Source organism: Echinops telfairi, unplaced genomic scaffold (genome assembly GCF_000313985.2).
Source record: "Echinops telfairi isolate 266 unplaced genomic scaffold, ASM31398v2 ScPeMD7_24;HRSCAF=84, whole genome shotgun sequence".
Lineage (NCBI taxonomy): Eukaryota > Metazoa > Chordata > Mammalia > Afrosoricida > Tenrecidae > Echinops > Echinops telfairi.
Window position 1 is genome coordinate 7127718 of NW_022103921.1, and position 15195 is coordinate 7142912.

A 15195-nucleotide genomic window follows, 5' to 3' on the forward strand; every position below is an offset into this window, starting at 1 on the left:
CCCGGCCGGGGAGCGTGGACAGCCCCCGCGCTGGGGTATTGTTTCCAGCTCGCCCGGGAACGGACGAATTCTGGTCCCTGATCTGCTCGCGCTCACACCCCATCCACACCTCGTCCAGTGAGATTTGGGGAAGAGCGTTTGGGAGCAGCTTCGGGGGAGGAAAAAAAAGTGAAAGTTTTTTAAAAAGTACTTTTTGTGGTCGTTCTAGACTCTAGAAGGGCCTCCGCAGACATGCCCTGGCGGTCTCTAAACTCCGCTGACTTGCTGTGTAAATACTTTAGAAAATTGAGGGGCTAACGGTCTCTGGGCGCTGTGTCGGGGCCCCAGGAACGATCACCAGGGCTTTCCTCGGTCCGCATTGAGTCATCCCAAGTACAAAGCCTTCTGTTCTTTGCACCGTCTAATTGCTTGGCTTTATTGGACTTTCTAATACTCACAATAATGGCTTAAGGTAATAAAACAGCATCGACTTTTTACCCTTCAGTCAATATTCATTTATTTTTATTGATTGTCTTGCAGGTGTGTGTTTTAACTCTAATTAGGTGTATCTTTTTTAAAGGTGGTTATTTAACTCCTGTCAGAATTTCTGCTGACCATTTTCTTCCTGTTTTTAACTGTTGTATCTTCATAATAACTTTGAAGACTGTGGTAATAATATAATTAAAAGAACATTTTGTATTTTAATAAATTGTCCAGTGTTCGTAATGAAATTAATAATTTATTGTCTCCTGTATTATTTGCCAAGTAATTTTTAATATATTTTTATTTGCTAAGTTATTTAAACTATTTTATGATGGCTAATTTTGTTGGGAGACCAAAATGAGATACTCATAATCAGAAGGTTGATATGCATTTAAAATGTGTTTTATTCATAAGAAATTAAAACATTGTTAAATGTTGTAAAGTTATAGGACAAAATGGATAACTTTTGTATGAGCTTAAATTTGAATAGTGGACCTAAAATCTAAAGTTAAACAGTGTCAGTGCATTGCAGTTTTGAATCTAGTTACAGGTTTCCAGCAGTATTTGAAAGTATGTTCCTATGCAACCTTTCACAAGCCCTAAAGGTGTAAAGCAAAGAAGCAGCCATCATTATTGTATGGGAAACAATTTTTAGTGTTCTCTCACTCACTGCCATCTAGTTGATTCTGACTTAGAGTGTCCGTTCAGTGCAGAGTAGAACTGCACCTGTGGTTTCCGAGGCTGTGAATCTTTCCGAGAGTAGAAAAGTGGCTAGTGGTGTCTAAATGCTGACCTTGTGGGTAGCAGCCCAATGCATAATCCACTATGCCACCAAGGGCCCCCGGAATACCTTAGGAACTATGTTGTTAACAAACTAACAAAATAAATTGAGATAAAGATAGATACTCATAGACATAGGTTAAAGCTATGACGACTTGGTGCTGAAACGTTGAGTGTAATTCTTGGGGAAGGAGCCTATCAACACCACTCTGGCTAATGCACCGAGCCTCTTAGGCTAGCTGGAAAACAAATGCAGAAATCCTCTTCAAACTTTTGGAATAGCAAAAACAGGTGGGTCTTTTGGAAAAGTTCAGAGACTTAAGGCAGATTGTGGAAAAGCAGAGGATGCCTGTATTTGCGTGGTATACTCAGGTTAGGATCTAGATAGCACTGTAACTTCCACAATCATCATTTTGAGCAATCTGGAATTTCAATATTCTGTCTTTCAAGATAGAAAACAAGATATCACAATGTAAAATTATAATGTGTTTTTTGTTTAAATACTCTTATTGAGATGTATCTTTAAAAGAACACTTGAAAGTCTTTTGACACAAACACTCTTGTTTTATTAGTTTTGGTTTTCATTTTTATATTTATTTTTACCTTAGTGCCTATTTTTGAAGTTTGTTTGTTTGTTTGTTTGTTTTTCCTCTTTGTTTATTTAGCTTCCTGGGAGTTGCTTATTATCTTCCTTGAAGAAACATGAAGCCCCACTATGTTGCTGTGCTTACTCCAGCCATCCTGATGTTCCTCATGTGGACCCCTGTGTCGCTGAGTTGCAACAAAGCACTCTGTGCTAGTGATGTGAGCAAATGCCTCCTTCAGGTAGGATGAAGAGGACCTCTTTCAAACAAGCTGAAATGCAGGGAGGACAGGTAGACTTCAGGCCTGAGTCTTCACCAGGGCTGGATGTACCAGGACACCCTCATTTTGGATGTTCACCCTCTCCGTTCTCTTGCATATAAGTAAGGTCAGATTCAAGATGCTCAGTATCCTGAATCAATAAACATGCTATTACAAGCCAGTGAGCCCTCAGTTCTAATAAAAAGATTCCCTTCAGTAATATAGATTATATAACGAAACAGCTCAATTATATGTAGAAAAATTAGCTAGTCATGTAAGAGACAAATTGTACCCTAGGTGGATCCTATTGCTATCTTAACAAAGGACCCAAGACTTAGTCACAATGCAACAGTGTTAGTTTCTGAGGGAAGGAGTGCAGGAGCATTTTAGCTGGATGGTTCTAACTACCAGGAGGTTACAGTCAAATTGTTGGTTGGGACTAGGGAATCTGCCTTTAAATTTTTAACAACTATCTCCCTTTTTATCATCAAGATAAACATGTTAGTGTAGCTACAACTTTCAATTTTCTAAGGAGGAAACAGGGTAAGTCATTTGATTCAGATTATGCAGCTAGTAAGTGGCTGTGGAACTTGGTTTGGGTTTGACTCCAAACCCATAGCCTTTCTCCTGTGTGTACTGATTATGTTCCCCTCTGTAAAGATGTGTCCGTTAGTGGCAGACGTCGTGCCTTGCATGGCTGTTCTCTCTTTCCTCCGTGTGTAGACCGTCAGCACCCTTTTAGTCTGTGTGTCTTTCTCTGCAAGGAGCTCTGCTGTGAGCTAAGACATTCAGGAGCCACACATACTAGACTTCTTTGTCGTGTCTGAGTTAGCTGACTCTTGACTGTAATCCTGATCTGAGAGCATTTGTGGGTATGTATGCACTAGAAGTGGTCACTGTTTCCATGGACCAGAGGCATTTTTTTAACAGTTTTATTGGCACTTCATCCACACATCACACAATTCAATAGTTTAATCATATCAAGAAGACGTGCAATCATCACCACAATTTTAGAACATTTTCTTTTTTTTCATGGTTAAATCGCTTTTAAAATGAGTCACCATCAGTTTTAGTTCTACCTCCCCCTCCCACATACATTGTTTGCTCCCTCAATCCCCTCACCCTCCCTATCTCCCACCCTCCAATCCTACCTACCCTATAAATTCTTGCATCCGCATCCGTTAATATCTCTATGCATCTACTCCTTCTATGCTTCATGAACTGGAAAACCCAACAGAAACAGTAAAAACAGAAACAAAATAAAATGGTAAGGATAAAATAAGAATAATAATACAAAGATAAAAATACAGATAATGAGTAATAAAGACCACTATCAGTATTTTAAAAGCCAGGGAAGAGATTTTTGTCATGGAACAAGCAAGAAGTATTTGCACCTAGAACATTTTCACGTTGGGTCAAGAGGGAGATCCACTAAGTATCAAGTTCGATCCAGTGTAATCATGATTACAATGATCTCTATCTTGTAGTAAAGCTGTTCTAGACCCTTGCCTGTGGCTACAGAGGATCTGTCAGAGGCTTAATCTGACTAGATACTCTGCAGATGGGTTTGGACTCCTACAATTTGGGTGTGTGCAATTTAAGCTCTGATACCTTTCCCTTTGTCGTATTTGAATTTTGTTATTGTCGTCTTTGCATCACACAAGCTGGTGCTTCTTCCATGCTGACTTAGTGGATTCCTCATATTTAAGATCCCAGACACTATTCTGATTGACACTCGGTCATCTGCTTTCTTCCCCATACTTTGCTGTAGCACCCTTACCTTCATTGGTCATTTCATGAAGGTGAGTATTGGGCAGGGCCATGTTATAGAACTAACTGTTCTTGGATTACTGCTAGAGTTCAGTGGGGGCCCAGAATCCATCTGCTTGTCTGTGGGATATGCACGACTCAAGTTTACTTTGGCATGTGTATTATGGCAAATTCAAAACCCCGTAAGACCAACAAGGGCAACAAACCAACTAGCAGATAGCAAAAGACAGACAAAAACAGGCCACCTAAAGGCAGGAAAACGAACAGCCATAGAAACAGAAAAGTAAAACACTGTCCATCATCCCCCAGGGATATGAGACGATTGCAGTTGTAACATCATCAGTTTTTCCAATGACACATCATGGTGGACACTAGGTGTGAGGAGTCTGTGCAAGTACAGTTCCACCGTGAGCTGCAACCCATGAGTTGTTGCTCCACACAGTTCCATCTTCCATTCCATTGAGCTCTGTGTACCCCAAGTGTGGGGATTGGTGCCAGGAGGAAACTTCCAGGGTCAGTGCTTCAAGTTCAGATCCCTGCCCAACAGATCAAGACCTGTCATGTTGCTGCGTGGAGCAGGGGCATCAAGGTACTAAATATATGGTGATTCTGGGTCCCTTTCCATTGGACACTCCGCCAAACCGGGGGTTCCCCCCAAGGCCCAATGGTTCCCACTTCCGCAGATCCAGGGCAGCCACTCGCTGCTGACCAGAGACAGTTTTCTCACTTCTGACCTTTTAGCCTTCTAGTTAACAGCTAAAAATCTAGGAAGCCCGATCTCTATGTAAGTTTCCACTATCTCAAACTCTGCTTATCTTTACCTTGCATTTCAATTCAAAACATTTAACTAGAGAAGTTTATTGGTTTGTTTTTTTTAAACATCTCTACTATGGAGATTTTAAAGCACAAATGGGAGAAAGAATAATACAGTGGCATCAACATTACAATAGTCATCTCATAGCTACTCTTGCTTCATCTATGTTCCCTTACACTGTCCTCTAAATGTATTTCATTTTAGGCAAATTCCTGATGCTATTTTATCTATATTCTAATATGTATCTCTAAAAGATAAACCAAGACAAACCCACTGCCATCCAAATTTATGTCTACTCACAGCAACCGTACAGAACCACATAGGGCTGCTGCTTTGAGGATTAAATCATTACAAGAAGAAACAATAATAGCCCATAGCTTCATTTTTCTCCTGTGGAGCTGCTGGTGGGTTTGAATGGGCAACCTTGCAGCCCAAAGCTTAATCCCGCATGTCATCTTTCTCAATCCCCTATGGTGCCTTTCTAAAAGATAACATTTAAAGCAGTACTAGATCAATATCACAATCGAAAAACGAACAGTAATTCTTTAGCATCGTGTTATTATATGCCTGGAAATTTGATAGGGCACTTCTCCGCAGGTTGGCGCTGGCTAAAAAGTTGTGGCTCGCACATGAAGTGCAGCTCTGTGTGATGAAGGGAGTCCTTGCCACCCCTAGGTCTTGTAGTGCAGCTTCATTATTCATCCTGAGGAAGTCTCATATACTCATATATCTGTGTTCGGGTGGCAATTCATTTTAACCCCCAGTAATTTTTTTTATTCTTTTAGTTCTAATTAAATTTCATTAGCTCACATAATTAAAAATGAAAACAACTTGCTTTGTAGGGGTATATTTCAAATAATTCTTTTGATTAATATATATTAATACCTTTAATTCTTTTTATTAATATTGAACATTTTCAAAGTGGCTTGGGGGTTCTATTTGTATTTCATTATAATGTTTACAAAAGAATTTTAAAAGGAGATTATTATGTAAATATAAAAACTGTGAGATCAAATGAAGCTTTACCTGTTATCTCAACATGGTGATTCTAGAAGCTAGGTTTTACTGTTTGTCACTAACTTACTGAAGCTAACATTTCTGACATCCTGTTCCTTCAGAGACAGAACTGTCAGACCTTTTCCTGGAGTGATGGAGACAACGTTTCTGATCTATAGTGGCAGAGAATCTGGGGTTAAAAATATCCAGGGCTAGAGAAACGAGGTGAACTGTGATTACTCGCACCATTGGAATCATTTTAGGGACTCCAGAACCCTGAACTTTCGTTTCTCTGTGCTCTTACTATTTAGGGTTATGTAACAAGCCACCCCAAGCCATTTATTTTGCTCACAAATATGCATTCTAAGGAGGGAACCACTTAAATTTACTGCCCACAGCATTTGCTAGGGTGGCATGAAGCCTGGTGTTACTTGAAGCGTCTTTCTGCTGTAATAGATGAGTACATAGCTTACCTAGCATTCGAACTTTCTGCAATGGATGGAAATGGTGTATATGTGCCCTGATAATGTAAGGCAGACACAATACACTTTTCTTGAGTTAGCAGCTTAATGCTTAACCATTGCTCCTCAAATGTGTGGCACTGTTAAATTGTTCATTTAAAGTTAAGAATGATGCAGGAAAAGCCTAATTGAGAGATCGTGTATGTGGCTCATGGATTGGAAGGTGTCACTGGAGGCCTAGGGAAAACCTTGGTATTGATATGTGTTCTCTGCCCTGAGGCTAAATGTTTTCTTAAATAGTATGTTTTGATTAACTAGTTTTATTGGGAATGGATGGATGTTAGGTGGATTCCTGTTTTTGTTTGTTTGTTTGTTTGAGTGTGGACCTGGTTGGGTATTGTGTGTTATGTGTAATAGGTTATGTGTTGGGCTGATAACCACAGGGTCAGTAGTTTGAACCCAACATCTGGTCTTTGGGAGAAAGCTGAGGCTTTCTGCTTTTGTGGAGATTTCCAGCCTCAGAAATCCCCAAATCTCCTGGGTCAGAATGGACACAGGGGCAGTGAGTAGAGTTTTAGCCCCGGTGAGTTAGAATTGACTCAAGTCAATGAGCTTGGTTCTGGTTGACTTTGACCGAAACTTGAACATTACAACCCTCTTTTCAGCCCTGTTTTAGTCCACTGAAGAGCAGATTGACAGTTGGAATTTAACTAGAGCTCTTGGGCTTCTCAAGGACTTAAAAGAATTCTTATAGTTAGATTAAATATTATGAATACATGGTTTTCTGGGGGTAATGTCCATAACTTTTTATAGGGGTTTGGGTTAAGAATTGCTAGGGTTTTGCTTTCCATTTCAAATACTAAGTTATCATCAAAATTCCAGTTTCACATTCAGGGATGTGCAAGGCACATTGACATTTTCTATGAAGATAATATTTCTTTGACTTAAGGAACTTTTAAAAGAAGAAACAGGACAAAAATAAGTGCTTTAAGAAAGGTGAGAGTGAAACTACAGGAGTTTGAAGAAAGATATTACCTCCTTCTTAAGAAGAGGTTTAGTTTATCTTCTTGCTGTTTTGGTTTGAACAACATCTGGGGTATTTTAAGGATAATTACAACATTTGTTTATGTTGCCAGTGATGCTCTCTGCACTCATGAAATAAACTAAATATGAAAAGTTTCCCAGGAAGCTCATAATTATGTAAACATTTTTTTTCATCCGCACCATTGCAAGGCAGTGCAGTCGTTGCTGCCACTCCTACAAGCTGCTATGTGAAAGGGTGGTCCCTATATAAATATTTATTCTGTGCTTCCAACAGGAAAGAAGTCTAACTTTAAACAGGAAGAAAATAAAATTGTCATTTTGGTCTACTCCCTTGCTCATGTAATGAGTGGTTTAGCTATGCTGTTTTAGGGGAAAGAGTAGTAATGTAGGATTTTGCTTTTAACAACTCTATTAGTTTCTTCAGCTTGTAGAAAAATATGGATCAATATCATGCTTCTCCAGATATCTCAAGGCCCATTTTTTTAAAACCATTTTTTAAATCATTACATTTGTTGCCATCATCATTCTCAAAACATTTGCCTTCTACTTGAGCCCTTAATATCGGCTGCTCATTTTTCCTTCTCTCCCCCCTCTTCCCTCCCTCATGAACCCTTCATAATTCATAAATTATTATTATTTGGTCATATGTTACACTGACGTCTTCCCCCCACCCCACCCCATCCTCTTCTCTGCTGCCCATCCCCCAGGGAGGAGGCTATACGTAGATTCTTGTAATCGGTTCCCCCTTTCCACTCCACATTCCCTCCATCCTCTAGGCATTGCCACTCACACCACTGGTCCTGAAGGGATCATCTGCCCTGGATTCCCTGTGTTTCCAGTTGCTATCTGTACCAATGTACATCCTCTGGTCTAGCCAGATTTTGTAAGGTAGAATTGGGGTCATAATAGTCGGGGGGGTGGGAGCAATCATTTAAGAATTGAGGAAAGTTATACGTTTCATCATTGCTACCCTGCACCCTGACTGGCTCATCTCCTTCCCACAACCCTTCAGTAAGGGTCAAGGCCCATTTTGTATTCAGAACTTAAGAAAATATTTATTGACTTTAGTACTTTGGACTAATATTTACAGTCTGTCATTTTTAGGATGATGCCATATTATTAGAAAGTATTCAAACTTATATTCTCAAATCAGTGATTCATCATTCTGTCACTTGACTGGTTATCTGAATATTTGCTTAGCACTTTTACATGCTAATTCGGCATTCTGCTTTTTTTATTTTAAAAATTAAGTTACCTATTAAATTATTTTAGATTTTCTGAAAGAAGTTGAAATTCTAACTAATTTCTTATAATTCACAATTTTAGAGTTTGTTTTGTTTTACATTAGAGCGTTTTTAATTGCTTTTAACTAAAAATTAACTTTTTTCATTTGTCAATATAAATGAAATTCCACATTAGTCTCCACTATAATTACCTTGACTTATTACTATACTGGTGGTTATTTGTTTACATGTAAATTTCTTTTGTCATCTCTCTTTGTGAACACTAATTTCCTTTATGAGAAGTCTTCAAAAAGTTCATGGAAAAATGGAATAGAATATCATGGAGTTTTTCCATGAGCTTTTGACCTCCATAATGTTTTTGCCTTCACATCCAACTTTCCTGCTCTTAAAAGTTGTGACTAAACTATTTTTGTCTTGCTTATGTCCCTCAATACTCTATGAATATGAAAAATTTAATGTCTAAAAGTAAAGAGTTAGTCCAGCTGTAATTTAAAGAAAGAAGTCATTGTTTACCTCCAAATTGCTGATCTGGCTTTGATAGTTGCAAAAATTAACAAATGGAGATTAAAAGTTATTTTCACTGTCTGTTTTATTACATTAAACAGAGATAGGGATTTCATTGGTACACTTGGGAAATTTTCAAACGCACATAAAGTATAGAGAATAGAATAATATACACTATGTACTTATCACTTGAGGTTGTTGGGGAGCTTCGCTCAGCTTTAATAATTTATGGCCAGTTTCATTCTATACTTTTCCTCAGTCTCAGCAGGATTATTTCAAAGAAATTCATTGGGGAGGCGTTTGAAATTGGAATAACTGCATTGACCTTTGTTACTAGCTTTACCTAAGAAGTGTCATTTAATGTATTTGTATATTGATCTATTTAGTTACAATTATAAATTTTGTTTTCAATACTGTTTCATATAAGTTTATATTATTTTCAAGGCAAAAGTTTACCCAACAGGTAAAATTTATAAAGGATCTGATAGTGAGGTTGGATTGATATTTTTATTCCAAATTGGAAGGCTTATTGGATGCCCTCCTTAAAGTGTGTTAATATATCAAATTCTATTTGTGTAACATAATGTAGTTATGTTTATTCTCTGCAATAAAGGTAATTGTTTGGTGCTGTTTTATTCACTTGTACTTAATCATTTGACCTAAGTAAATGTTGTAAGCAACATAGGTACACTCTAAGCTTTGATTTTCATTGCTTACATAGTATACATTTACGTAATTAGATTTGTTCATCTTTTATTGTGTTTCTTAAATCAAGATATAACCACTTAGAGTTTACTTAATTGAATATTTAAGAAATTCAGTTTGCATTTTAAATGTCTTATGTTTTATTGTACCAACTTGAATTAAACTTTTTAAATCATTCAAATACGTTAGCATTCATTTACAATTATAAATATATTTCCTACTCAAGGAGAATATGGAAAATAAAGAGGCAGAAAATGGAAATTAATCATTCATAGTTCAGTTTTCCAACACAGACTACTCATAACATTTTGATATAGTCCCTTCTAGTTTTTTAATGCTACGGTTAAGTAATTTTTGACAATTTCGCTGTTTTTGTATTCTACATTTTCCTCTACCATTGTTTTATGTTTCTTTATAGAAATGTATTTGTGTCAGTTTATAGAAATTCTGTTTAGCTAAAAAGATAAACAGATGTATTTTCAAAGTTAGATCTATCTGCTATGTTGCTTTCTCTAACAATAGTTAGCATTTATATAATGCTTTTTATTTTTCAATTTTTGTTTTTTATTGTATAGACCAACCATAGTGTCCGATACCAACTCTTTAAGAAAAAATAAGGTATTTCTTCATCTCCCAAAGCAATTTTTAAAAATTGTTTATTAAAGGTTTATTAAGGGTTAATTCATGTACAATACAATTTACCCTTTTCATCGCAAGTATAGTTATAGACTTTTTGATATATCGTCATGTCACCACTACCACAGTCAAGATAGCATTTCATGACCCTAAAAGATTCCCTCATACTTCTTTGAGGTCAAACTCAGCCACATCCACAGCTCCAGGTATATAATGATTTGGGTTTTTGTTTAAGAACTGTTTTTAATTTATCGGAATAGTTTTGTAACTATATATTCTGTAACATTTTCTTTTTCAACATTTGTATTTTTTCAAATGAATTTTTAGCTATTCTTGCTCTGCTTGTTTGGCAGTGTTTCGTGAATTAAAAAAGAAATAAAAGTAAATTCAAACAGCAAATGGAGAAATCATTAGCTTGTGTATTAATAACTCTGGAGAATGATTTTATAAGTTTTGAATACTTCTTGAAAATAAATGCATTTGAATCTGTTAGCTTTTGCTGTTAAAAAAGTCACCTGAAAAATTAAAACCGTAATTGTTTATTTAGTCATGATCTTGGGGGTAGCTGGCAATTCTGATCAGGTCCAGCTTGACTAACTATAATAATCAGCTACCTGAGCTAGGGTGACCCCAGGCCATTAGCATGCTGGGTGTTCTAGGAGTCAGCCTTAAGCTGAAATGACAGGTTTCTTCTGTTCACATCATGCAGGCCTCTGTGAGCAGAACCTCTTTGCAGTGTAAGGGGAAGGTTCCAAGAGCAAGAATACAGCTCTACCATGAAGATCTTGTCTCCGTATGTCACACTTGCTGTTGGCCCAAGTAAATCTTAGGGTCAAAGGCAGATGGAAGTTATTATGTAAACAGTTTACTCAAGTGTCTATTCAAGTTGTCATGTATCTTACTGATTTTTATCCAGTGGTACCTATGTCCTATTTTAAATAAAATCTTCACAAATATTATCTATATACTTTCATAATTAAACTGATTTTCATAAAGAAAAGGGAAAAAATCTCACCACAGACCTGCCCGTTTTGGTTAGAGTGCCTGTTAATGTCCTTGAGATTTAACCTTTCTTTCTTAATAATTTTTTGGGGGGGCTCATACAGCTCTTATCACAGTCCATCCATCCATCGTGTCAAGTACATTTGTACATTTGTTGCCATCATCATTCTCAAAACATTTTCTTTCTACTTGAACCCTTGGTATCAGCTCCTCAGTTTTTCCCCCTCCCTCCCTCCCTCCCTCCCTCACAAACCCTTGATAATTGGTAACTTGGTAATCATATAAATTGTACTTTCATGTCAGAAAAAAATAGAAATGTTCTACTAAGTGGAAACTAAGATTTATACACGTGGGTAAACCTTTATTGACCAGCATAATTATGAGGGTTCTCAAAAAGGTTTTGGGGGGAAAAACATCCGTTTTAACATTAACTTTTTGAAACGCTCTTGTGTTACAGAGAATTTAGTAATTGTTTTAAAAAGTTATGAAAAAGTTTCCAGGAGCCCAAGCGGAAAGCGAATGTTTTGAGAATGATGAGGGCAACGAATATATAAGTGTGCCTTACACAATTGATGTATGTGTGGATTGTGATAAGAGTTGTATGAACTCCAATAAGATGATTTTTTTAAAAAAGTTATGAAAAAGTAAATCTGGCAGGAGGGAAGTTTTGGGGTAAGAGCCTACGTGTATTGAACTACTTTTCCAGTCAGCAGAAGCTTTTTCATTAAGAGCTATTATGATAAAAAAGGCTTCGATACAAGTTTCGATTAATAAAATAACAGCCATATTAATCTTGAAGAGGAATTTTGTAAACATGAGGTCCTATCAGTACAAGATCATTCTTGTTAACAGAAGCCTTGACAGTACTAAATAAAAACTACTGATGAAATATTTTGAAGGTTAGGTATTAAAATGTCACTTTTTCTGCTGTGTCAGAAAAGGTAGTAGTTAGCAGTAGTTAGCAATTATTCCTCCATATCAAGGGAGAGGACAGTCTTTTTTTTAAAATCATTTTATTGGGGGCTCCCAATCCATGCATGCATCCATTGTGTCAAACACATTTGTACATTCGTTGCCATCATCTCTCTCAAAACATTTTCTTTCTACTTGAGCCCTTGGGATCAACTCCTCATTTTTGCCCTCCCTCCCTCATGAACCCTTGGTAATTTATAAATTTTTTTTTTTCATGTCTTACACTGACTGATATCTCCCTTCACCCACTTTTCTGTTGTCTGTCCCCCTTGGAGGAGGTCATAGGTAGATCATTGTGATCAGTTCCCCCTATCTCCCCCTACTTTCCCTTACCCTCCTGGTATCACTACTCTCATTATTGGTCCTGAGGGGTTTATCTGTCCTGGATTCCCTGTGTTTCCAGCTCTTATTTGTACCAGTGTACATGCTCTGGTCTAGCCTGATTTGTAAGGTAGAAGTGGTGTCATGATAGTGGGTGGGAGGAAGCATTAAAGAACTGGAGGAACATATCATCGGTGCTGTACTGCACCCTGACTTGCTCTTCTCTTCCTTGTGACCCTTCTGTTAGAGGTGTCCAGTTGTCTACATATGGGGTTTGGTTCTCTACTTCGCACTCCCTTTTATTCACATTGATAATGATTTTTTCTTCTGGGTTTTTGATGTCTGATACTTGATACCTGATCCCATCGACACCTCATGATCACACAGGCTAGTGTGCTTCTGCCATGTGGGCTTTGTTGCTTCTTAGGTGGATGGCTGCTTTCTTATCTTCAAGCCTTTAAGACCCCAAATGCTGTATTTTTGACAGCAGGGCAACATCAGCTTTCTTCATCACATTCGCTTATGCACCCATTTTGTCTTCAGTGATCATGTTGGGAAAGTGAGCATCATGGAATGCCAGGTTATTGGAACAAAGTATTCTTGTGTTGAGGGAGTACTTGAGTAGAGGCCCAATGTCCGTCTGCTCCCTTAATACTTAACATATAAATAAATACATGTACTTAGATCTATTTCCCTATTGTATAAATATAAATGTATTTACATATGAACATGCCTGTATTTAGACCTCTATAAATGTCCTTTGCCTCCTAGGTCTTTCTTCTATTTCCTTTTACTTTCCTCTTGTCCCACTATCATGTTCAGCCTTTATTCGAATTCCAGTAACTGAGAGGACAGTCTTGACAGTCAACCAGAAAAGATAACAGTTTCATAGGTACTCAAAAGCTTTGCTGTGAATTATTCCCTTCTTGGGTTTCAGAAACAAAGTGACTCCACTCTATCCAAACTTTAGAAAGAAAACAAGAGCCCTTATTGTGAATGTAGAGTAAAGATCTGAATATCTTATTTTAAGTTTACTGGCTCCTTGGTAAGCCAGGCTCTTTACAAATAGTTTTGAAGTATGGAAACACAAAAGGCCAAATCTCAGTTTGTCATTATTAAGAAACTGATATTGCACAATTTCATCATCTCACTTGGAAAAGGAAGGTAGTAATATTTACATTACTGTATATTTTATAAGATTTAAGACAATTAAAAAAATGAAAATAAAAAGACAATTTATGAAACAGTTCAGTGCCTATTAGTGTTAAATAAAACCTGTTTAAGAACTTGGTGGTGCTAGCAATAAGTAATTGGAAGCATTGAGTCAATCTTTATTTTGGACTCCTGTGAACTTTGTGTTTGGTTCACTTATTCCATTCAATTGAGCAATGTCCAAATTTAGCCATAGGAAGGTCAATAAAATGCATGAATAGCACAGTCAAGAGAGAAAATTCTAAATATCAACTCATATTTTTTGTAAATAAATACAGACTTGGAAATAAGTAAAAGGAAAGATTATCACAAGGCTTAGAAAGTGGAGATCCAGAATAGGAAAGAGGACAAGATGTTGAAGAGGTCCAGAATTTAAGGAACGTGTATGGATTTTTTGGGACATCAAATTAATTAACTTTTAAATTATCTTGACATGTTTTTATAATAGGGGAATCATTTTTTTAGATTAAGATTATGTATAATCATTATTTTGTTAGAAATAGTTTAGAACTTACCAAAATGTGAGGCTAAGCTATTTTTTACTTATACTCTAATAGATATTTCTAGCCCTTTGTAATGGAAAAAAAAGTCTTTTATTTTCAAAGCATTTTATTTTGAATTTAACCTCTTAAGCAAAGCATTTATGCTTACAGAATTTTCACTTGTGTTCTCATAACTAAAGTAGCTAAAGACAAAATTGTCTTAAGTGTCCTAAAGAAAATGTTTACTTTCAGTAATTTCTCATCTTTTCATGTTGTCCTTGATTTATCGTGAGTCCCAGTTGCATAGTGGTTACATGTTGGGCTGCTAACCACAGGTCAGCAGTTGGAAACCACTAGCTGCTTTGCAGAAAAAAAGAGACTTTCTACTCCTGTAAAGAGTTAGTCTCAGAAACCCACAGGGCCAGTTCTGTCCTGTCCTATAGGGTCTGTCTCTATGAGTTTGATTTGACTTGGTAGCAGTGAGTTTGAGTTTGATTAATCACATAAGGATTACATCTTGAGGGTTGTTTTTACTTGAGTTCAAAATATTAGAAACATTCATCCTAACCATAAATCATTTTATTAGGGGCTCATACAACTCTTATCACAATCCATTCATCCATCCATTGTGTCAAACACATTTGTACATTTGTTGCCATCATCTCTCTCAAAACATTTTCTTTCTACTTGAGCCCTTGGTATCAGCTCCTCATTTTTTTTCCCTCCCTCCCCCATCTCCTTGTGCTCTGATGAACATGGCTGTGCATATATCTTTGCTGTGGCTTATTTCTCCAGGATATTTATTCCACCTAGAATAGATAGACCGTGTGTGTGTGTGTGTGTGTGTGTGTGTGTGTGTGTGTGTGTAGTTGTGTTTTGTTTTGATTTTTTAGGAAGCAACATAGTGTGTTCTTTGATCTTTTCTTGTTTTTTTTTTTTTTTTTTTA

General features: G+C 36.9%; 1 protein-coding gene across 1 annotated transcript in view; it reads left to right on the forward strand.

The window, feature by feature from the left end:
* The first annotated feature begins 199 nt into the window (after window positions 1–199).
* Window positions 200–15195, forward strand: part of TWSG1 (twisted gastrulation BMP signaling modulator 1) — a 50491-nt gene continuing 35495 nt past the window's right edge. The window contains exons 1-2 of the mRNA XM_004714066.2: window positions 200–451; window positions 1908–2067. Coding sequence (XP_004714123.1) covers window positions 1945–2067 — 123 coding nt within the window. The 5' untranslated portion in view covers window positions 200–451; window positions 1908–1944. The remainder of the gene's footprint in view (window positions 452–1907; window positions 2068–15195) is intronic.